The following is a 23,709-nucleotide window of genomic DNA, read 5'->3' on the forward strand; positions in this document are numbered from 1 at the left end:
CTGGGGTGCTTTTAAATTAAGTAGAATCACATTACGCATTGTTCAGTTATAGAAAGAAAAAAACATTTCCAGTTAAATATATAATGAGCTAAAAAGAACATGGCTTTAAAGTGTAACTTGTTTCAGTTTATCGTAATATATTGTAGAGAGTGGGAAAGGTGTTTCTTTGTACTGAAAAACAGGGTGTCAAGATTCTTCTTACCAAAGCTATAACTGAGCATTGCTAGTGAGAATCTGTCTTCAGTTCTACTGAGCGCTGAAGAGGTCTGTGTGTAACAAGCCAGAATGGCAGAGAGATGAGCAGTGATAGGGCACATGTACATAATCAGGGACTGATGTCATTATGAAGCGCACGCAAATTTTTTTTTACACACAGGCCTCTTTAGCACTCATTGGAGCTGAAGACTAAAGACAGACTCTCCACAGCAATGCTCAGTTACAGAGTTGCACAGAGACTCTTTACACCCTGTTTTTGAGTACAAATATCTTTTCCTAATAACGTACAGTCGTGGCCAAAAGTTTTGAGAATTACATAAATATTGGAAATTGGAAAAGTTGCTGATTAAGTTTTTATAATAGCAATTTGTATATACTCCAGAATGTTATGAAGAGTGATCAGATGAATTGCATAGTCCTTCTTTGCCATGAAAATTAACTTTTTTTTTTTTATATTAATTATCTTTATTAATTAGTATATCAAGCAGATTACAAGACAACAAAAAAAATACAAAAAGGAATTATTTTTTCCCCTTCCCTGTTTTTCCCCCATATCCCTATTCCCTAACCCCCCCCTTCCCCCTGCCTGTGGTGCGTCAAAAAAAAAAAAAACAGCAACAGCATCTATCATAACTAGTCAAATCCTCCAATCACCCCATATCTTAGTCCACTTATCATCAGCTCCCCTCTGTTTAAAGATAATTTTCTCATAGTTTTTTACCTTATCAGTAAGGTTTATCCATAAATTTATATCTGGAGTATAACGAGCAAACCAGGTCCGACTGACCAAAACTCTGGCCAACATCAGTATCCTACCCAGAAAGATCTTTTGATACTTAGGATTATCTATTTTGGAAAAATCATTAAGCAAGAATAATTGTAGTTCAAAAGGGATTCGTATTTTTAATTTGTACATAATGAAATTATTGATGCTATTCCAATATTTTTTAAGTTCTGGGCAGGTCCAGATCATATGAAGATAGTCCGCTCCTAAAGTGTCACATTTAGGGCAATTAGACGTATCCCTTAGTCCACATTTATTCATCCATAAAGGGGTAATATATAATCTGTGGCAAATATAGAAGTGTACTACAACATGGTTGAAGTTCAGGGATAGTAAACCTAAATTCCCAAAAATATTCTCCCACCCTTCTGGTTGTAAATTCGGACAATCCAGCTCCCACGCTCTTTGTCCTGGTGACTGTATATCACTAAAACGTGCCTTGAGTAGCAGCTTATATATATTTGAAATCTTTATTCTAGACAGTGTACCCCCTACCCAATTATTCAAAAAAGATGAGCTATCTATATCCAACACCAATTTATCGTCCAGACTAGATAGTACTAAACGCAATTGAAAATACCTAAACCATGAAAAATTTTCTATATTATGTGTCATCTCTATAAATGGCTTAATATCTCTATCCTTAATTACCTGTGAGATATACAAAATTTTATTCCTTTGCCAAAATGTGTCAGCTGCAATTTCATCTAACCTTTGTAAATACACATTGAGCCAGAGAGGCGTGAATGTAAGTGAGCCCTTTACCTTTAACCATGTCTTAGTAGTAACCCACACTTTCAGGAGTAGTTTTATAGTCTCTCTGTAGCCCCGCTCATAGGTCTTCAATAGCCCGGATTCCAACAGGGTAAATATATTATTATGAGCATAGCTCCCTACCAACTTCCCTAACAGTGCACTGTTTTCCGATTCATAACACATCAATAACTGAGCTGCAATAAAATACCCTTTAAAGTAAGGGAGATTTAAGCCCCCACACTCCAGTGATCTATACAAATATTCCAACTTTAATCGGACTCGTTTTCTTCCCCATATTAAATCATTAATTATTCTTTCCATGAGTTTAAAGTATTTGTCTTGAATCCAAATAGGTGAATTCCTAAGCACATAGAGAAGTTGTGGTAGTATCACCATCTTGACCAGTGAAACTCGGTCAGCTCTAGATAGGGGAAGTTTCAACCAGATCCCTATTTTAGCTCTAATCCTTGCCATTATGGGAATCAGATTAAGTTGTACAAAATTTTCCACCCGAGGTGATATATTCAAGCCCAAGTATTGAAAAGTGTCAACGATATCCAACTGTGTCATGAGAACCCCATCCTGTGGCAGGGGGTCTATTGGCATCAAACTGGTCTTAGACCAGTTTATAAGAAGACCCGACACCTCCCCAAATGCTTTAACCATTTGAATAACTCTAGGAAGAGTTATTTCCGTATGGTCTATAAAAAAAAGAACATCATCCGCATATAAGGAGATGCGGTCTTGCACTCCTAACGTACCAAATCCTTTAATCTGATCGTCCTGCCTAATGGCCATCGCAAGGGGTTCAATATAAATGTCAAATAATAATGGGGATAATGGACAGCCCTGCCGCGTACCTCTATTTAAATCAAAACTAGTAGTCAACATCCCATTTAGACTTAGTTTTGCCCTGGGAGATCTATACAATAGTTTGAGAGTGCCTATAAATTTTTCCCCAAAGCCCATCTTTGCCAGGACCTTCCAGAGGAAGCGCCACTCCACCCTGTCAAAGGCCTTAGAGGCATCCAGTGACAGGATGGAGTGAGCGGTCCCCCCAGGGGCCTGTATATTGGAAAAAAGCCGATGCAGATTATGATGGGTTCCCTTATTTTGAATAAAGCCATTCTGATCCGGGTGTATAATAGAGGAAATAACCCTAGAAAGCCTTGTTGCGAGAACCCTCGCATAAAGCTTTACATCTGCATTAAGCAGTGAGATTGGTCTAAATGAAAATTAACTTAATCCCAAAAAAAAACTTTACACTGCATTTCATTGCTGTCATTAAAGGACCTGCTGAGATCATTTCAGTAATCGTCTTGTTAACTCAGGTAAGAATGTTGATGAGCACAAGGCTGGAGATCATTATGTCAGGCTGATTGGGTTAAAATGGCAGACTTGACATGTTAAAAGGAGGGTGATGCTTGAAATCATTGTTCTTCGATTGTTAACCATGGTGACCTGCAAAGAAACGCGTGCAGCCATCATTGCGTTGCATAAAAATGGCTTCACAGGCAAGGATATTGTGGCTACTAAGATTGCACCTCAATCAACAATTTATAGGATCATCAAGAACTTCAAGGAAAGAGGTTCAATTCTTGTTAAGAAGGCTTCAGGGCGTCCAAGAAAGTCCAGCAAGCGCCAGGATCGTCTCCTAAAGAGGATTCAGCTGCGGGATCGGAGTGCCACCAGTGCAGAGCTTGCTCAGGAATGGCAGCAGGCAGGTGTGAGCGCATCTGCATGCACAGTGAGGCAAAGACTTTTGGAAGATGGCCTGGTGTCAAGAAGGGCAGCAAAGAAGCCACTTCTCTCCAAAAAAAACCCATCAGGGACAGATTGATCTTCTGCAGAAAGTATGGTGAATGGACTGCTGAGGACTGGGGCAAAGTCATATTCTCCGATGAAGCCTCTTTCCGATTGTTTGGGGCATCTGGAAAAAGGCTCGTCCGGAGAAGAAAAGGTGAGCGCTAGCATCAGTCCTGTGTCATGCCAACAGTAAAGCAGAGACCATTCATGTGTGGGGTTGCTTCTCATCCATGGGAGTAGGCTCATTTACAATTTTGCCCAAAAACACAGCCATGAATAAAGAATGGTACCAAAACACCCTCCAACAACAACTTCTTCCAACAATCCAACAACAGTTTGGTGAAGAATAATGCATTTTCCAGCACGATGGAGCACCGTGCCATAAGGCAAAAGGGATAACTAAGTGGCTCGGGGACCAAAACTTTGACATTTTGGGTCCATGGCCTGGAAACTCCCCAGATCTTAATCCCATTGAGAACTTGTGGTCAATCCTCAAGAGGCAGGTGGACAAACAAAAACCCACTAATTCTGACAAACTCCAAGAAGTGATTATGAAAGAATAGGTTGCTATCAGTCAGGAATTGGCCCAGAAGTTGATTGAGAGCATGCCCAGTCGAATTGCAGAGGTCCTGAAAAAGAAGGACCAACACTGCAAATACTGACTCTTTGCATAAATGTCATGTAATTGTCGATAAAAGCCTTTGAAACGTATGAAGTGCGTGTAAATATATTTCACTACATCACAGAAACAACTGAAACAAAGATCTAAAAGCAGTTTAGCAGCAGACTTTGTGAAAACTAATATTTGTGTCATTCTCAAAACTTTTGGCCACGACTGTATATTACAAAAATGTTTAACATCCCTGTCCCTACACAATATTAAAAATAAACTAAAACAATAGTTACACTTTAACACACACAGCCTCAAGGGTGTAACATGTAACTTCAGTATGGTGACTCACAGCAAATCTAGTAATGAAGCCTTACTCCGCCATTACCAGCTTTAGCAGTACACTCAGAATAAACCAATGGTTATCTGGGTCTTTATAATGTATTGGCATAATGCACAAAGTGATACCACAGCACAGGGACGGAACACACACAAAAGTGTGCCGTTAGGGGTGTAATTAATAGGTTGATGTCACAAGTATAATGACCACAATGATGTCACAGTACAGTGATGTTGCAATATAGACATTAGACACCCAATTACGTCCCATGATGGGTGTAATGCATACAGTAATAATAATAATAATAATAATAATAATCAAATGTCACAATATACGTATAATGGCCACAGTGATGTAATGTTACAGTGTTAATGCACACTAATTTGCAGTACAGGCATTAAACACACAGTGATGCCCCAGTATGGATGTAATGCATACTGTGATGTCACATTACTCTGTATTACTCACAGTGATTTCACAGTACAGGGATAATTCAAGATACTAAACACAGAAAAAAAGATAACTATGTACAATGTGACATCAAAGCAAAGGAAAACCAAACAAACTTATGTTGAATGCTGATATAGTGCACAGTACACATGATATCACAGCACATGAATTAGCAAAGAGTAATGCAACAGACCAGTAATAATGCTTGAAATCAGTGAGCTGAAACATCCCTGCTTATATCCAAATTGTGTAAATCTGCTGTGATGATGTCCATAGCTCATTATGAGGCAGAGCTCTGGTACACTTTATGAGGATCCTATGTCAGTTGGTCAGGATAGAATTTCAGGTAGTAAATGTTTAACTGCAAACAAAGATCTTGAAAATGATGGATAATCGAATAAGAAAATGTGTTATGTAGAGTAGGGAGTTATAGAATGTACACTAAACAAGCTTTATGTATATAAAACCAGAAACACCTGCTGAATTTTTCATGGGTGGAGGACAAAATTATCCTATAGATCCACAAGGTGGGGCAATTTACTCATGTCTAATTTGAGCAAGGCTGTATACAACTGAATTAACAGCTGCAATAATGGTGTGTGAGAGCTGCCTTAATAATGTGTAAAGGAGTGGTACAAATACTGTATGCTGTAAAATATGATGTGTGCCATATATTAATACATTGCATTAATGTTTCCTGAAATACTGCTAGTTACTTCCACTTAGTAAAATGTTGGGTGGTTAATTCATTACAGCAGTGATTTGTGCCAAAATGTGTTGCAGATTTAGTAGAATCCCAAGGAAGACATTTTGAATTAAACTTCAGAGCTAGTACTATATTTACAAAGCAATGAACCCCTTAAAGAGGACTTGTCACCACATAATGCAATCCAATCTGCAGGCAGCATGTTTAAGAGCAGGAAGAGCTAAGCAGATTAATATGTATTTTAGTGGGAAAAGATTCAGCAAAACCTGAATTTTATACATTTAAATCTCTGCTTTTTCTGAGCCCATTTGCCCAATTGAGCAGTGATTGACAGCTGTATATGTCTACATACTTGTACAAGGAAGGCCTATTCAGTTCTATAATGTCAATGCAGCTGAACAGGAAAACTCAGGAGCACTTCTGGTCAGAGCCTCAGAAGAAGAGCCCATAGCCAGTCCAGGCGGTCAAGTGAATTCAGTGGAGATGGATTTGGTGGCACGATGGATGGGTAAGTACTATTAGTATTATAAGACATCACCTCCATGTAATGTCTCCTGCATTCAAATACACTGCCATTACTTGTTCTGTTGGGAGTTTGATGCTGTTGCAGTGTGGTTGAATAGAGGAGACATCACACAGAGGCGGTTTTCACAGTCACATGACCCTCCATCAGTGGCCATCTTATGGACAGGACCTCTATGTGGACAGCAGAAAAGACTTTGTAAACAAGTGGGCATACCTTATGAAATAGAGAAAATGGTGCAGTATTTCACCAAAGGCTAAATTAGTAAGTGCCATATAATCATCTCACAAACACATTGGTCAACAGTAACCAAAAAGTGGCCAACTCCTTTAAAAGGGTAGGCCTGCCATATATATCGATGACACATTATTAGGATAGGTCATCAGTATCTAAATCGGCGGTCCAGCATCCGACCCAGCCTCCTGTCGATAAGCTGTTTGAAGAGAAGGCAGCACTCGATGCGAGTGCTACTTCCTAGTCATTATTCTATGCATCGTCTCCTGTGGAGCTGCAGCATAGTATAATTACAAGTATTTGCTCCATTCAAGTGAATGGAGGGAGTACTTGTGATCACACTGTACTTCCGAGACAACATGCACATGGAGTACCACCCCCTCTTCAAACAGCTGGCACCCCCGCTGATCAGATATTGATGATCTATCTTAATAAGTCATCGATATATATGTCAGGAGAACCCCTTTAAGTTGAGCCCTGTTCAACTGCTCATAGCGTCAAATCCCTACAGATTGTTTTGTCTTCTTTTGACAAAAGTAGTGAGAACAGAGCTTTCATTTGTAGTACTAATAGACCAAATCTGCAAGTACATAACAGTTAACATAATGTATTTCTATTAGATGTGTGAGCATATCCTGCACAGATTTGTGTCTGTTCCCAGATTCTACTTTAGCACAAAATCATTTAAAATTCTTTTAGAAAAGTGGTTACATTAATGATGTATATAGCTAAGGTGATGCAGAGATGAAATATCACTCACTTGCCTCTCCTTGGCCATTAACACAAGGAAAAAATGAATAATAGTGAAAATTCCACACAATACAATAATAAACCTGGCTCTGTGCAGTTTAGGCAATAATGTTTATTATGAAAGGTTAATATTCTGTGAGAAACACTGCACATTAACCATTTAGTGTGACCAATAAGGCTTGTACAGTAAACTAAGTATTGGAAGGAATCAGAATTGTTAAAATTTTGGGAAAGACAATATAAAAAAACTGAATATTAAACGGCAGTCAAAATTTTTTTTATTAAAAAGGCAAAAAGGTGGCTTATTCACTGATACAAAAAGACTGGGCACAAGCGCACAAAATCTCTGTACCCAACCCAGCTAAAAAAGAGTAAGTTATAAGTTAAAATATTTTCTCTTAAGTAAACACCAGACTGTAATGTGTTCTTGGTTCCATTTATTAAAATGAATCAATTAATATAAAGCTAAACAAATCTATGAAGTTTGATTCAATTTCAATACCATGAAACAATACATAACAGAATATTTATATCGTATAAAATAATAACACAATCCTGGTCCTAAAGTTTAATGTACCATGAGACCCTGTGGTACATGTGGAATATTCAACTGCCGAACGGGTATGTGACTGTTCACACTGCAGTATCCAAATGTAAGCATCTAGTACCCAATCTCCATCCAGGGCAAGTCGCTTCTGTCCAGGAAGGGCACAATTCTGGGTTTTTAGGCCTCATTCCGTTTAGGATTAATTCCGTTGTCACACCCATCTGAGGGGTTAATTTTCCGTGATCGCCATTACCACTGATCAGGAACATTAGCCGCGGGTGTCTGCTGTGTGAAACAGCAGTCACCCAGTGGTCATCTTTAAAGACCCGGCATCCGCCGTATATGTATGTAATAAATTCCTCCTATAGATTAACTTTTATATGGCAAACACAGTGGTGGAATCAGTATTGCTGACCAAGTCTTAGTGTCACATATCCTTGCCACATAAAACTGAATTGACCACTATATATCAAATAAATAGCATGAAAAAGAATAGCACCAAAGCCCTTCTCACACCCTGGATGTATTTCTGGGTTTGCTATTCTATAGAAGGACTCGCGTCTAAGATTGTTACAAGATGCTTATATTTGGATATTGCAGAGTAAGGTTTAGTCATTGGAGTTTTGAGGCTGCGACCTAATTGAGGCTCAACAAAGAAGCCTCAATCCTCCTCCTCCATTCTAGTGTAAAGAGCTATGTTATTTTATCTATAAAGTTTAGCCATGGAGTCCACATCTGAAGATACCTCGTTCTGGTGTGGGACTCCCAGCCTGCCAACTCCTCCAATCTGCAAATTTGGTGCAGTTTGTTGATCCATAGATCTAGGGTCGGGGGAGAGGTTGACCGCCAGTACACGGGGATCAACAATTTGGCAGCAGTGATGAGTGAGGTTGTGAGATGATTTTTGGAGGGCTGGAACGGGCCCTTCTAAGCCAGAGGTGGATCAACTTCTAGTCTAAGGTTACCTAGGCACCAGGGCAGATCTGGTGTAATGCTCCCAAAATTGTTTGAGCAGTTTACACTCCCAAAATATATGCCCACATCTTCACCACATCTCCAGCACATATTATCTGGGAAAACCCCAATTCTGAAGAAATAATCCGGTGTTCTATACCAACAGGTAACAGTTATAAATGTGTTATCCTATATTTTTACACATCTAGAAAACCCATGAGAGTGAAGGAGGATTGTGGATATCTACTTCTGTGTGAATATAGGGTTGAGCTTAGGAGGCGGGGAGTCAAGAAGAGTATAGTTCTCTAACCAGGTTGGATCAAGTTTATGAACAGCACTTTTAAGCTTAAATTTGCGAAGAGATGAAAAGAGATCAAATGAGTGTAAGCTAGAGAGTAGTGCACCTGAATGTTGGTTGATCAGGGACAGTAGAGCCACTTCCGTGGGAACTCTGATGGCTTCTGTAATTCGTATGTCAGGAAGTGAATCCAACCATTTGGGGCTATCTTTATTTGCAATAGCTGAAGGTATAGTACTCAAGGGTGCTAAGGGAGAGACCAGACCCTTAGACAATGATAGGGTGGGGATGGCTCTGCATAACTTTAACATGCCCCTGGGCACAAGGGTAGGGCTCAGGGGTACATGTCTAAGCCACAACCAGACATGATATCTAGAGGACAAGAGATCTCTCTCAATTTCCAGGTATGGATTTTTCAATTAGGGCTTAGCTAGTAGAGTCCAGTCAATTGAGTATCTTGGAAGTTTAGCGATAAGTCAGGTAGGGAGTTCCCTCCATTGGATGGTTTTTGAGTGAGATGGAGATAGGGTAGTCTAGCTCTTTTGTTGTTCCACAAAAATCTTCTAAATAGTGTTTGAACTCTTGAGAAGAAGGAAGCTGGTATATCTATAGGCAACACTTGTATCATATACAATAGCTGGGAAAGAACAAACGTGGAAAGAATGCTCTTTCTCCCAAACCAGGAGACATATAGGACCTTCCAGTCTTGGAGTAACGGAGGGTAGGTAAGACGAAACAAGGAGGTCAGATCGGCTGGGATACGGACACCTCAGTGTTTGATGGCATCTGAAGGCCATAATAACGGGGATATTTCTTTGACTAGGGCCAGCTGGGAGCACATTCAGGGCTTCAGACTCATCAAAATTAATTTTGAAGTTGGACACTCTACCAAAGTCGGCAAATATCTGTAATATAATTGGGAAGGCTTCCAAAGGGGCCCAGTTTGAGGCCTTTGATCTGGTCAGATTGGCGTAATTTCAGAAGAAGCATCTCCAGACACAAAACAAATAATGAAGGGGATAGGGGGCAACCCTGGCACGTTCCATTTCGTATAGAAAAGGGTTCTGACAGGGTGCCATTTATCTGTAATTTAGCCGTGGGGGAGATGAAAAAAAGAGAAAACTGCTTGGATAAATGGGTCAGGAAAATGAAAGGCTTGTAGTGTATGTCTCATGAACTCCCAGCTGACCCTGTCAAAAGCCTTCTCTGCATCAGTACTGAGCAAAACCAATGGTATTTTCTTTTGTTTGGCATGATAGGCAGCATGTAGGACCCTAGAACATTGTGTTTCCCTTCTCTTCCCTGAACAAATACCACCTGCTCCTCTCCGATAATCTTAGGGATCTCTGCCCACCATTTGAGATCCGTATTTAATAAAAAAAAATCGGGCGATAGCTACTACAGAACTCTGGGTCTTTACCCTCTTTATGGATAATTGTGATGTAGGCCTCAAGTGATTGAGGGGGGAAGTGTAGAACCGTGCATCATGGAATTGCACAGTGACATGAATTTAGAGAGTAGGGTCTTCCTAAATGTTTTCTAATATATTATATGGAAGCCATCTGGTCCCGGGCTTTTCTCTGTTTTTTAAGCCGACTGCCCAATGAAATTAATTTACCCCTGATGAAGGCATTGTGGGCTTCCCACAAAATATGGTGGGAAATGCCTGGATCTTCATTAGTCCAAAAGTGAGATGCTAGCTTTTGGGTTAGGGATAGTATGTGGGATGGAGTATCTAGGATTGTAGTATTAGGTTTCCACATCCAAGCTCTAGGAGGCAGGCCGGGAAGATGTAGTTTTACATAAACGTGGACATGGTCAGAAATAGTTATCTCAGCTATTTTGCCATAGACAATGTTAGGGAGAGAATGTACAGGAACAAATATATAGTCTATGCAGTGATAGGTGCCATGTGTTTGAGCAGCATTTTAATCGGATAAGAAGTGTCCTAGAGGTCGATTGAGAAGTGGAGGTCGAGTGCAAGTAGGTATCTAAAGCTACAGCAAATCAGGCTCTCAGTTTGGCTGCAGCTAAAGACAGTCTTCTGGGCAGCTTGTTCTTTCAAACCACTGACCAGACCTGTAACTGAGGTAGCTTTGGGAAATCAGTTGGAGAGGATATGGGAAGCCAGGATGAAATGTTCATGGGAGGAATTTCTAGCTTTTCCCAAGCCTGTTCGAGGCCCTGAGTAGAACGCATGATGATCTGGCAGCCTCCCTTCATAACAGCAAGTCCAAAAGGGTAGAGCCAGTGTATATGGATGCGTTGCACTCTCAGAGCTTCTATGACAAACTTCAGGATGCATCTTTTCGCCATGGTGCTGGCTGCTAGATCTTGGAATATTAGTATGCGCTCCACCTCATAGGTGATTTCTTTAGCTTCTCGGGCGGCTCGCAGTATAGCAGCCATATTCAAATAGCTAAGAAGTCCACAGATAATGTCTCTAAGGGGGTTGTCTGGCATCGGCTTGGGCCTAAGGGCTCTATGTATGCGCTCAATGACAACCTGTTGCGCTCTTTCTTCTCCTAATAGCTTAGCGAAGATTGAGGAGACTGCTTGTGAGATGGCCTCTGCACCAAATGTCTAAGGTAGGCCCCAAAGCCTAATGTTCTTCTGTCTGCTACGGTTCTCCTGGTCCTCAATCTGCAGGAGAGCGTGGTTTATATGATCTCCATAGAAGAGGGTGATTGTCTCCAGCATCTTTCTGCGTTGTAGCCCAGACTGGGAGTCCTCCAGGTGTTTTTAATGTCGGCCTTTATGTCTGCCAGGTCTCTCATCACTGTGGCGATAGCCTTTTTGAGGGCCCTGGTTAGGAAGGACTTAGAGATATGTGAAGGGTCCGACTCACCAGCTGTATCCGAGAGCGCCCCTGAGCTTTCCTCATCTGAGTCTCCCTTTGTGGAAGGCGGGGGAGCGCCTTTCAGCGCCATCTTTGGTCTCCCGGCTGGGGAAGCCTGTTTCTTTTGAAGGTATCTGTCCATGTCAGACTGCGTTTTTTCCGGTTTAGGAATAAAAGGAACAGTCCCCTGCTTCTCTCTTCGAATTTTCACCAACTGGTGGGTTATGTCGGCTCAAATTACTTGAGGTGGAGGCGATTCAGCCAGGAATGCTGCAGTTATGCAGCCATTATACAGTGCGGCAAGCTCTGCCCACCCATCATTTGACGCTTTTGCATTACTGTTAGATTAGACCATATGTTGTTTGTATTCCTTTGTTTTCACTTTTACATTATAAACCCATTTGAACAGATGCCTTTTTTACAATGGTAGTAGCTCAGCGGTTAATCAGTGTATCTTTCAAATAACTGGTATCATTAAAAAATCCAAGGACAACTGCCTGTTGCAGAGATATTATGAGAAAAATAACAAGGAACATGCACAATAAAGTAAAGCTGGCCATACACGGTGAGGTGTTTAACCAGTATTTATAATACATCTCCTTTTCTCTCCCCTCCCCACACACATCTTTGACCTTGGTGTTATAATGATTTTGGTTTGTTATAATTCTTCTTGGCTCTATTAATAAAAACAAGTTAGTCCCACACAAATAGCTTTCTTAGCTTCATCATCAAATCGAGTATTCTATAATAAAAGTACTATAATTGGCTTACGTAAGAAATAAGGATCAACCTAAACCTGATGGAAAATTGAATGACAATAGTATTAATAGATATCAAACTGGTGTAAAGTAGAACTGGCTTAGTTGCCAATAGCAACCAATTCGATTCCACCTTTCATTTTTTGGAAAATGAAAGGTGTAATCTTTTTGGTTGCTATAGGCAACTAAGCCAGTTCTACTGTACACCAGTTTGATAAATAACCCCATAAGTTACTAATTGAGTATACTACAATGCAAAGAAGAAAAAAAAATTGCCACTTTATCTGACAATCTATATTGAGGTAAATGAAAATGAGCAGACCAACATTAGCAAAAGAGACTACCTACGCATTTAATCTAAGAGAGAAAAGTTGTAGTGCTCCTGGGAAAGTGAACAATACATTTGGTTTATTAGCCCATATTGTACTTGCCAAAATACAGCTCTTTCATGAAACTACTTTTAACTCATTGCATACTATAATGTATTTCCCTGCTACCTCTAATTGCTAATATTCCACCAAAGGCTTTTTTTTTCCTTGTTCCATATATACATGGTTTGAATGAGTGTGCTAGTGATTATAATAACTAGTCTGTAGTTCTTTTCCCCCACAAACTTTAAATTCATACTCTTAAAGGGAATCTGTCATCAGTTTTCTGCTGCCCTCACTTTTAAATCCTAACAGCTCCAGCACATGCCAATGGGCCCTCGTATTCATGAGCTCCCAACTCTCCCCGCCCTCCTGCCTCGGACTGACAGGTTGTTTTCCCAACTTAATCAGCAACAGGTGGGCAGGGAAAGCCAGGAGCTCATGAATATTCAGGACTCATCGTTATGCACTGGAGCTTTTTGGCAAGATTTTGGCAAAATGGCTGGGTCGATTTAAGATAGTATCCCAGCATTTGTCACTTGTTTATGTTGCCCTTAGTTAGGGTACCATAAAACTGGTGACAGATTGCATTTAATATTACTGTGTAATTAAAACGTTACTCACCATGATGTTGTAGATCTGAACAATGTGTTAGGGGGTCCCCATTTCTGATGTCTTGTCTTCTTGTGCGCCTAAAAAAAATTGCAAGTAAGAAAAATAAATAAATGAGGGCATTCTATACAAAGTTTCCTTCCGGCATATGTCTGGCTGATATATGTTGGCACACCTCTTTTTTAACTGAATTGGCTTGTGTAGTTGACAATCATAGAAAATAAAGTTGTCCAGTACATTTTTTTTTATTTTTACAATAAAAGTAGAGATGCGTTAATACATTTGAAAGAATCAAATTCGACCCGAATTGTTGACAAAGTTCTAAGGGAGAGAGGTTTTCCAAGGATTAAAAACAGGAAGAATTGATTTATACTCAAATCGAATTTCTTTGCTAATTCGGATGAATCAGACCGAAACAAATTTTAGGAAATTCACTCATCCCTAAAAAAGAATTAACAGTCAAGAATGTCCATAAGAAACTGTATACTATACTGTTGCACACGTCCAGCATGTGCATTGTGATATTCTTATCAGTGCATATGCTGTATGTACACACCTAACATAGCATGAACAGAGCTGCAGATAAAAAGGAAGTCAACTGACTACATTAGACGGCTCAAAATATTGCGTATCTAATGCTATGAAAAAGTTTACCTTAGAACCACCGTGATAATATTGATATAACTATTCATCCTCAAAGCTGCTGAAAATCTAAAGAAACGTTCGGCACATTGCTCTCATTTCAAAGTAAGAGATAGCTACCCATATTATGTAGTCAAATAACCGAATTCAAGCCCAATTGTCAAATTTCAAAGGCAACATTCTTTCAGAAAAGCATGAAACTCGACAGGTGCGTTTAAGTCGTTTCATATTTGAATTAGAAAGGACAGGCCGACGTTCTATTGTTATCTTTTGTCATGTAACAGCTTCTGATCAAGTTCTTTACACATCTAATAGCATGTCACACAAAGATCAATACATGTTATTCTGAATAGGTTTATCGAGAAGGTGTGCATAGCTTCTTCCAGGGCAATTGGAAATATTGATCTCCGCTACATCTCAGCCTGCAAACTGCTGACATTTTGTTCAATAAGACAGAGAAGCATTGTTCAAAGGGTGTTTAATTTAGTTTTTTTAAGCTTTTTCAAGAATGAAAAATTTTAAGTGGTCTTATTATCTGTTTAACGACTTCAAGACCGGAGAAACTTTGACATGCAACTTTATAATCAATACAATTACTGAATAATTATTGTATTAATTATAATTATAATAATAATAATATTAATCAAAATAATTTATATTATTATCATATTATCAAACACACACATATAGTGCATAGACACAAAGCAATCAGTGCACTTAATAAAATATTTTACTGTTTTACTTTTTTTTTTCATTTTTTGTAAAATATCTGATAATTTTTAAAAGTCCATTCATAAACAAAAGCTGAGCACACAAAGGCTTGGCGTAAATGGTAAAAAAAAATGTCATTGTAGAAAATGGCTAGAGGATTTGCAAAGTCAGGACACAGCAAAGGGGATTAGTCTGAGAACGGAGCTGTAAATCCGCTTCTAATCATCTCACTCAGCTTCCTGTATACAAAAGTCAAGTATTCTTGGTGTACAGACACTTGGTTGCATCAGTCATGTCAGCTGTTATAGAGGGATAATCAGTTATTTTCTGCTGCGGATCAAAGTCATTTCATACAAAGGCTGAAAAGGAAGTGTGCTGCGTCTCCGATGCCTTGGAAGGTTGTTCATTGAATAGATTACTTACAGTCTACTTTCTGCATGCTAAGAACGGATTGCACAATTGCACAGAGGTGATTCAATTTGTTCAAGGACATTTTCAATAGAAAGCAATAACATGTAGATGTGCGATCCCATTGCAAATGTGATTGTTTTCTTACATAGGGAATTCATTTGTTTTATTAAACTTGCCTGCCCGCTCTTACCATCTAATATATCAAAATAAACCACCCAGCACAAGTGGTTTCTCAGGAAAAATCCCCTCCGTTATTTTAAGTCAAACATTTCAAAGAATACAGCTGAGTAATTACTCTAATCTATTTATAGAATTAACGAAGAATATCAAACAAATGTCCTATGTGGAAATTGAGTCAACAGATGAGTTTATGAAATATGAACCACAAAGCATTTTCATACCACTAAGTGGTAACTTTGTCTGCGATCAACTGTGGTCTCAGCTCTTTGATATGTAATGAATGAGGGGGGAACTTCTGTTCAAAGGCAGTGATTATGAGTCATTCAATTATATGATAATTAATGAATTAATCTGTACGATGACCTTTTTTGATAACGAGTCTTTAACATTGTGCTCTTTTTGTTTTTTTGTTTTTTTCCAAGGCTGCTTCGGGACAAATGGACATGTGTATGTTTGAGGCATTTCATTCCATGCCATAAAATGAAACTCAGCAGCACATGCCATCTGCCCTCGCTTTCTTTCCTATAACACCAAGCAGCCATATGTTATGGAGATTATGACATGTCGGAAGAATGTTAAAAGCACACAGAGCGTAATACTCTACAGGCTAATACAATAAGCAGTATGTCTTAGAGGTTATCACCTTTTAGCAGTAGGAAAGTAGCGGGAGCATGAAGAACCATCCCAGGCACAATAGGGGTCCCTGGCAAGACAACATTCAGCACATGCTTTTCCATAAACATCACAGCGGTGTAAAGGGATCTGGGAAACTCCCATCAGCGAGCCAATGTACAGTTGTTGCTGTAAAATAGATATTTTATTGTTAAGAGCAAAATTAGCAGAAGGAATTACATAGTACAGTACAAATCTTTAGCTATTCATATGTCTACCAAGATTGGCTGGACAGAACAGAAAAACTTAGTCTAGTCTACTGTATTTTTCTGCTTCAGGCTCTATATTTACTATGGATTATGTTTCAGTAATTGTTTATTTGATATTTTCTTATTTTTAGAGAATCAACTTTATTGATTAGCAGGGCCATATCAGACAAGTGGCATTTTGAATCACAGCATTTGTGATTTTAGTAAAAAAAAAAAAAAGGCTTTCTTAGCCAGTCACCATATTTGGATTCACACATGTGCTACCTTAACTACACACCTCATCGCATAAATCCTAATTCTTACAAAGGGATGTCCCAACAACAAATATCAATTAACCTACAAAGCCCCTGAATGTGGAATATATAAATATTTAAGCAGAACCTGTTATCAAATGTACCATCCATGAACCGCCCACAGTATTAGGGCTCATGCACACAAACATATTTTTTTTTCCGTGTCCGTTCCAAATTTTTTTTTTGCGGCCCGTATGTGGACCCTTTAACTTTAATGGGGTCATAAAAAACATAAATGACTCCAGGTGCATCCCGTGTTGGTATATCCGCATGGCAGTTCCGCAAAACAATAGAACATGTACTATTATTGTCTACATTACAAACAAAAATAGGACTGAAATGAAACATGGTGCATAAAGGAACAAATGGTTATAAAGTAGCATGTGCTACCTGTCAATAGTCCTATGGTCAATTTGAGAATACCTTTATCCCTGAAGTTACAATCATAGACATACAGCTCATACACAGTGAAGTGTATTGGCCTCAGCTTTAGCTGTGAACTCTTCCACATGCTATTATTGGATCTGAACTGTGATGCCAGGACTGCATGTTTTCTCATGGGACCTGGACCTCTCCCCATGGCTAGGTGGTGACAACTACCATATTTTTCACCCTAAAAGACTCACCTGCCCATAAGACGCAGCTAAGTTTTTGAGGAGGAAAATAAGAAAAAATATATTTTTAACCAAAAGGTGTGCTTTTGGTGGGTTTTGAACTAATAGTGGTCTGTGGATGACACTATTATGAGTGATCTATGGATGACACACTGTTATGGGGGCATCTGTGGATGATGCACTGTTATGGAGGGGATCTGTGGATGACACTGTTATGGGGGGGAATCTGTGGATGACACTGCTATGGGGGATCTGTGGATGACACACTGTTATGGGGGCATCTGTGGATGATGCACTGTTATGGAGGGGATCTGTGGATGACACTGTTATGGGGGGAATCTGTGGATGACACTGTTATGGGGGGGATCTGTGGATGACACTGCTATGGGGGATCTGTGGATGACACATATATAGCATCTTATGCTATATATGTGTCATACACAGATCCCCACCCATAACAGTGTCCTTGTGTAAATAGCTACCCCCAATACAGGGGGTGGAGGCCGGCAACTGGTGTTGAAATCGCGGTGGGGCCTGGTGTAGTCACTGTACTCTATTACATCGGGCCCCGCACATAGCAGTATTTATATGTAAAGTGTAGGCAATCCATATGTAAAGTGTAGGCAATCCATATGTAAAGTATAGCAATTCTCTGCAGTAGCGCAATCCACAAAGTACTCATATGAAACTCCCATACTAGCAGGCAGGCTGGCCGGTCACTCACTTCTTCACACACATACTCCTCCCACTTTATTAATGAAGCAGGCGGAGCATGCACATGACGAAATGAGTGACCGGCCAGCCTGCCTGCTAGTACGGGAGTTTTTATAGTGAGTACTATGTGGATTGCTCTACCACAGAAAATTGCAATACTTTACATATGGATTGCCTACACTTTATGTATGAATACTGCTGTGTGCGGGGCCGGTGTAATAGAGTACAGAGACTGCAACGGGCCCCACCGCTATTCCAACAGCAGTTGCCAGCCTCCAGCCCCTCCTCCCTACCCGCTGATACATCGCAGTCCGCGCTGTGAAGCATTGCGGCCCGCGATGTATCAGTGTTAGCAGAGTAAAAATGGCAGCATTCCCCTCATAAGATGCATTGCCATTTTTCCCCACTTTTGGGGGGGAAAGTGCGTCTTATGGGGCGAAAAATATGGTAATTGATGATTTTATTGTGGGTAGTTATTTTCTTAATATATTTGGCAAATTGATTAGAACTGAAGCAGGAGACAACTTCATTTATATTTCTAGGGCATTTGGAAAATGGATATCAGGTTGGATATTGACTGCTGAAACCATTGGATGGATTCCCCAGGATCGTGTAGTAAAAAATGTATTCTAGCAACATGGATATCAAATGGGACCACTGGACTCCAGATATATTATGGGGAATACTATAATACTAGAGATGAGTGAGACAAATTGCATCAGAAGCCTAATTTTAGGTGATTTGATTTGGCAGAATTTTGGAGAAAGAAAAAGAGGGGGTGAGTGAGTGGAAGAAAAAAAAATGAGAGACTAGCTAGAAAAAAAATATTCTCAAAGTGTCATACTGAAATTTTCTGGTCAATTGGAGCATTTTTAATTTGGGTGGAATTGATTTAGACCCAAAGTGAATAGATAAACTGATTTGGCTGAATTATTTTATGTACTTAATGTACTTATATATATGCCGCTGACATATTCCACAGTGCTTTACAGACATTAGCATCAAGCTGTCCCCAAAGGGACTGTTCCCAATCTAAGTTCCCTATCAGTATGTCTTTGGAGTGTGGCAGGAAACCCACACAAACATGGGAAGAACATACAAACTCCATGCAGATGTTGTCCTTGGTCAGATCGAATCTAGGACCCCAATACTGCAAGACACCAGTGTTAACCACTGATCCACCTTGCTGACCTGTCATTAAACCCAAATCATTCAACTCAAATCAAATTCTGAAAGATTCGCTCATCTATGATGAATACAGACAACACTCTTTTCAGTCATCTTCATTTTTAACATCCCAGATAAACCATTTAATTGTGTGTATAGCAGAATTAAAATCTATTTTTAAGTCTGTGCCCATTTAGCTACATCCCAGCCCTATTTTTTTTTATTTTTTTGTGGTCAGAAGTATTGGAGTTGCCCAATTACTGCAGTGCATCAACGGAACTAATTAATCCTAAATTACTTTTGGCTGCAGTTTTGCTCAGTCATTATTAATGGAGCATAATGTGGCCATATGGTTATATATGCTACATATAAAACTACAGTATACTAGCAGTACAACATGTGCTTCTTTATAGGCAAATCAGAATCTACAGCTGAATACGGTATCTGGATACAATGACGAATACAGTTCCCATTGTGGGAGAAAGCAGTCCCCATCCACTTAGTGTCAAACTGCCTAAGACTTAGCAAGACAAAAAAGGATTGAATACTGTAGCTGCATTTCCATAGTTAAACAGAGAATATATGTTTTGATGCATTTAACTGTAGTTCTGCCAGCACAACAGATCCTTCCCTGCTCTCAAATAAAACATGTTCCATTGCCAAATACAATTAACTGAAACAGAAAAAAAAAACATCCCATATGTATAGCGCAAGCTGTTTCCAAACTGGGTTATGGCATTTGTTTAAATATTTGTAATAGCCGAGTAATACCTCACTTAACAGCCAGAGATCCTGTCTATATTATATGTCTTAAACCTAAATCATGCAAAAGCAATGGTGAAAAGATATGTGAGCATTTGTATTGTGCGACAGCAATGTGACAGCCTCGCCATAATCCTCATTTAATAGAAGTTCTTTTTGCATTGTTTTGTCTATGCATTATGCATAGCTTCATCTGGAATTTCAGAACACTGCATTTGAGCGTGAACGAAAGTATCATGGGACAGCAGGACATTTAATGTCTTACTTTAAAGTATGCTTTCCAAGTTTAAAAAGACATAGGTAAATAGTTTCCAGTTAATGGACTAGGTGTAAGGTTGTACTACAGTACTATGTTCATTCATCATAGGTCTGTTCATTGTAGTAAGACATTTTATTGTTTGTAAAGTGTGCTAAAGTTTTATACTACAGTGTACAGTAATTACATGAGAGGACCTGGACAAAAGGGAACGTGTCACCTTGAATGTTGTGCTGATGTTATAGAGCAGGAGGAGCTGAGCAGATTGATATATAGTTTTCTGGGAAAAAAATCTGTAAAACTTGTATTTTATTAGTTTAAATCCCCAGTCGTTCTATGCTTATGAATACAGTGGGTGGTCCTACTTAGTGATGGACAGCAATCTCTGAATGCATACTTATTCAAAATAGGATATCAGCCACTGAGTAGGACCCCTCTCTGGATTCATAAGGAACAAAAGTCGGGAATTAAATGAATATATTACAGAATCCTTGCTAACAAAAGTATATACCAGTCTGCTCAGCTCCTCCTGGTCTAGAAATTCTGTTTGCATATTGGACTGCATTTTCAAGGTGACAGGTTCTCTTTGAGTTTTTTTTTTTTTTTTTTTATTGTCCATAAATGGCAATGCAGTGTGCTGGCATCCCACTACATGAAGGGGTTAAATGTGATTTACACATTTGTTTTTGTAGAGGATACAAATAGGGTAAATTGCCTTGGGGATAGTTGCTGGGTAGGGCTGTTCTACCCTCCCCATTTGGAGGGGTTGTTATTGCTAAATCAGAGTAGTGGGAGACAGCAGTGAGAGAAGAAGCAGGCTAGAAAAATCCCTAAGGGCTCTTTCACACTTGCGTTCTTTTCTTCCGGCATAGAGTTCCGTCGTCGGGGCTCTATGCTGGAAGAATTCTGATCAGTTTTATCCTAATGCATTCTGAATGGAGAGAAATCCGTTCAGGATGCATCAGGATGTCTTCAGTTCAGGACCGGAACGTTTTTGGGCCGGAGTAAATACCGCAGCATGCTGCGCTTTTTGCTCCGGCCAAAAATCCTGAACACTTGCCGCAAGGCCGGATCCGGAATTAATGACCATTGAAAGGCATTAATCCGGATCCGGCCTTAAGCTAAACGTTGTTTCGGCGCATTGCCGGATCCGACGTTTAGCTTTTTCTGAATGGTTACCATGGCTGCCAAGACGCTAAAGTCCTGGCAGCCATGGTAAAGTGTAGTGGGGAGCGGGGGAGCAGTATACTTACCGTCCGTGCGGCTCCCCGGGCGCTCCAGAGTGATGTCAGGGCGCCCCACGCGCATGGATGACGTGATCGCATGGACACGTCATCCATGTGCATGGGGCACTCTGACGTCATTCTGGAGCGCCCCCGGGAGCCGCATGGACTGTAAGTATACTGCTCCCCCGCTCCCCACTACTACTACGGCAACCAGGACTTTAATAGCGTCCTGGCTGCCATAGTAACACTGAACGCATTTTGACGACGGATCCGTCTTCAAATGCTTTCAGTTCACTTGCGTTTTTCCGGATCCGGCGTGTAATTCCGGCAAATGGAGTACACGCCTGATCCGGACAATGCAAGTGTGAAAGAGCCCTAAGCCATTGAAAAGAGGTATGTGATAAAGACTGTAGAGATAACCAGCATAAAGCAACACACTTGTCTGGGAGGATTGGGAGCTCAAGAACCCAGACATGTTGTAGATGAAGATTGCCCATCTGTTATAGGACTACACCCCTCAGATGGGCAATGTAGTGGCAAGTATGGATAAGTACAGCACATGAGAGAGATAGAAGAGCAGAAAAAGAGATATTGGACCATTTTGGCTGGAATAGAGAGAAAGTGCGTAAATATTGGATGATCGGCTCAGAGAGCATCTAACTTGTTAACTCCTTATTTGCCTCCTCTACAACTGTGGAATCTGTAAGACGTGAAGGATATGACTGTCCATGCATAACAAAACCTTTGACTATTAATGTGAAGATGCACATTTAAACTTTGAAATCCATTTCAGTAAATAATTGTTTCACAAAACCAACTTCATTATTGGAACTGCTGCACCATGGTGTAAAATCTATCAAGGGACCCCTGTCTGGCATCCCAAAAATCCACCAACATCAAGGGCTAACAAGCAAGGGACCCCCCAAATCAGGGTGTGTCCCAAGGGCATGAAAGGGTTGTGCCACTCCTTTCAATGTGCACAGACCGAGGAATGACCAGAGAGGACCACAGCCACAGTGAGGACTACAACCACCATCGAGCCTCCACTGCCACTCCCATCCTCTCATATACATGAACTATAATAACTTTATAATTGATCTATATTACAAATGTGTCATTTCTTACAGGAGCTATACTTTCGGAAATGACCAGAATGAGGACATTAAGTGAATTACGTAATGGATTACGTTCTCACGGAATCCATCACGTCACTCAATGCTGGCATGCCAAATGAAATGCCTTTAGAGGCATTCCATTTTACATGCCGTCATAATACAAGTGTATGGCCAGCAGAACGGAACCCTCGGGGTGGCCATACACTTGTATTATGCGGCAAGCAGGCATTGAATTACGTGATATATTGGGTGAGAACAGAATCCATTATGTAATTCACTTAAACCCCAAACCCGAACTTGAACTAGCCAAAAGGCAGGTTCGCTCAACTCTAATTGTTTTACCCTTATAGGGAATTAACCCCCAATCAACACTGGATTTGATATGTGTCTGACTCCTGGGCCCCCACGATCACAATAATCCTTCATGGGGCAGCAGTCTTGCATGTCTGTTTCCACTCTGTTTATCTGTAAGGAAATGCTGAGATAAATGCTGAGATATATGAGCACTTTACTTGCCTATCTCTGGCAATCTCATAGGAATGGCAGGAGATATGCATGCCACTTCATTAAAATGGAGAAACATGGGACACTTGTTCTTGTGATTGTCTGGGACCCCAGCTACGGACCCTCACTGATCAAACACATATCCCGTATCATATCCCTTTAAGTACTAAAAAGAAAGTACTTAAAATAGTCATATGGAAAGCATCACAATACAATACCTAAATGAAAGGGGTGTGTTTCAAATGAACATTATGGAAAATTTGTATGCACGGAAAAGTGATACCAGCCGTTGAATCCAAGATAAACTATGGAATAAGTTTGCAGTCAACTAGCTGCTAAGTTTAAGCTGTGTTTATAACACAAGTGCAATATGCATATTTAAAAAGTTTTCCTTTTTACTTGGCCTTCAATAATGCTGCTCTATAAACAGCTCTTGTCAAACAAAAGGAAATTAATTATGACAATTAATAAATCTGCATCAGCAAGATTGGCAGGAAGACGTTAAAACTGAAGGATAATGGTAAGATAAATAAAAGACACTGCATACTTGCTTTGTGGATATCTCCATGGATGAAATTGCAGCTGGCTCCTGGAGGAGAATGCACAAAACATAGATTAGCTTAATCTGGTTAATATCAACCATGCTTAGAAATAATAATCACATAAAAAAAAAAAAGAAAAA

General features: G+C 39.9%; 1 protein-coding gene across 1 annotated transcript in view; it reads right to left on the bottom strand.

The window, feature by feature from the left end:
• Positions 1–23,709, bottom strand: part of SEMA3A (semaphorin 3A) — a 278,725-nt gene that overhangs the window by 12,805 nt on the left and 242,211 nt on the right. Inside the window, exons 13-15 of the mRNA XM_040413132.1 lie at positions 23,575–23,616; positions 16,139–16,296; positions 13,564–13,631 (exon numbers count right to left, since the gene is read on the bottom strand). Of these exons, the coding sequence (XP_040269066.1) occupies positions 13,564–13,631; positions 16,139–16,296; positions 23,575–23,616 (268 nt within the window). The remainder of the gene's footprint in view (positions 1–13,563; positions 13,632–16,138; positions 16,297–23,574; positions 23,617–23,709) is intronic.

The sequence above is a fragment of the Bufo bufo genome, chromosome 1 (genome assembly GCF_905171765.1).
Source record: "Bufo bufo chromosome 1, aBufBuf1.1, whole genome shotgun sequence".
NCBI lineage: Eukaryota > Metazoa > Chordata > Amphibia > Anura > Bufonidae > Bufo > Bufo bufo.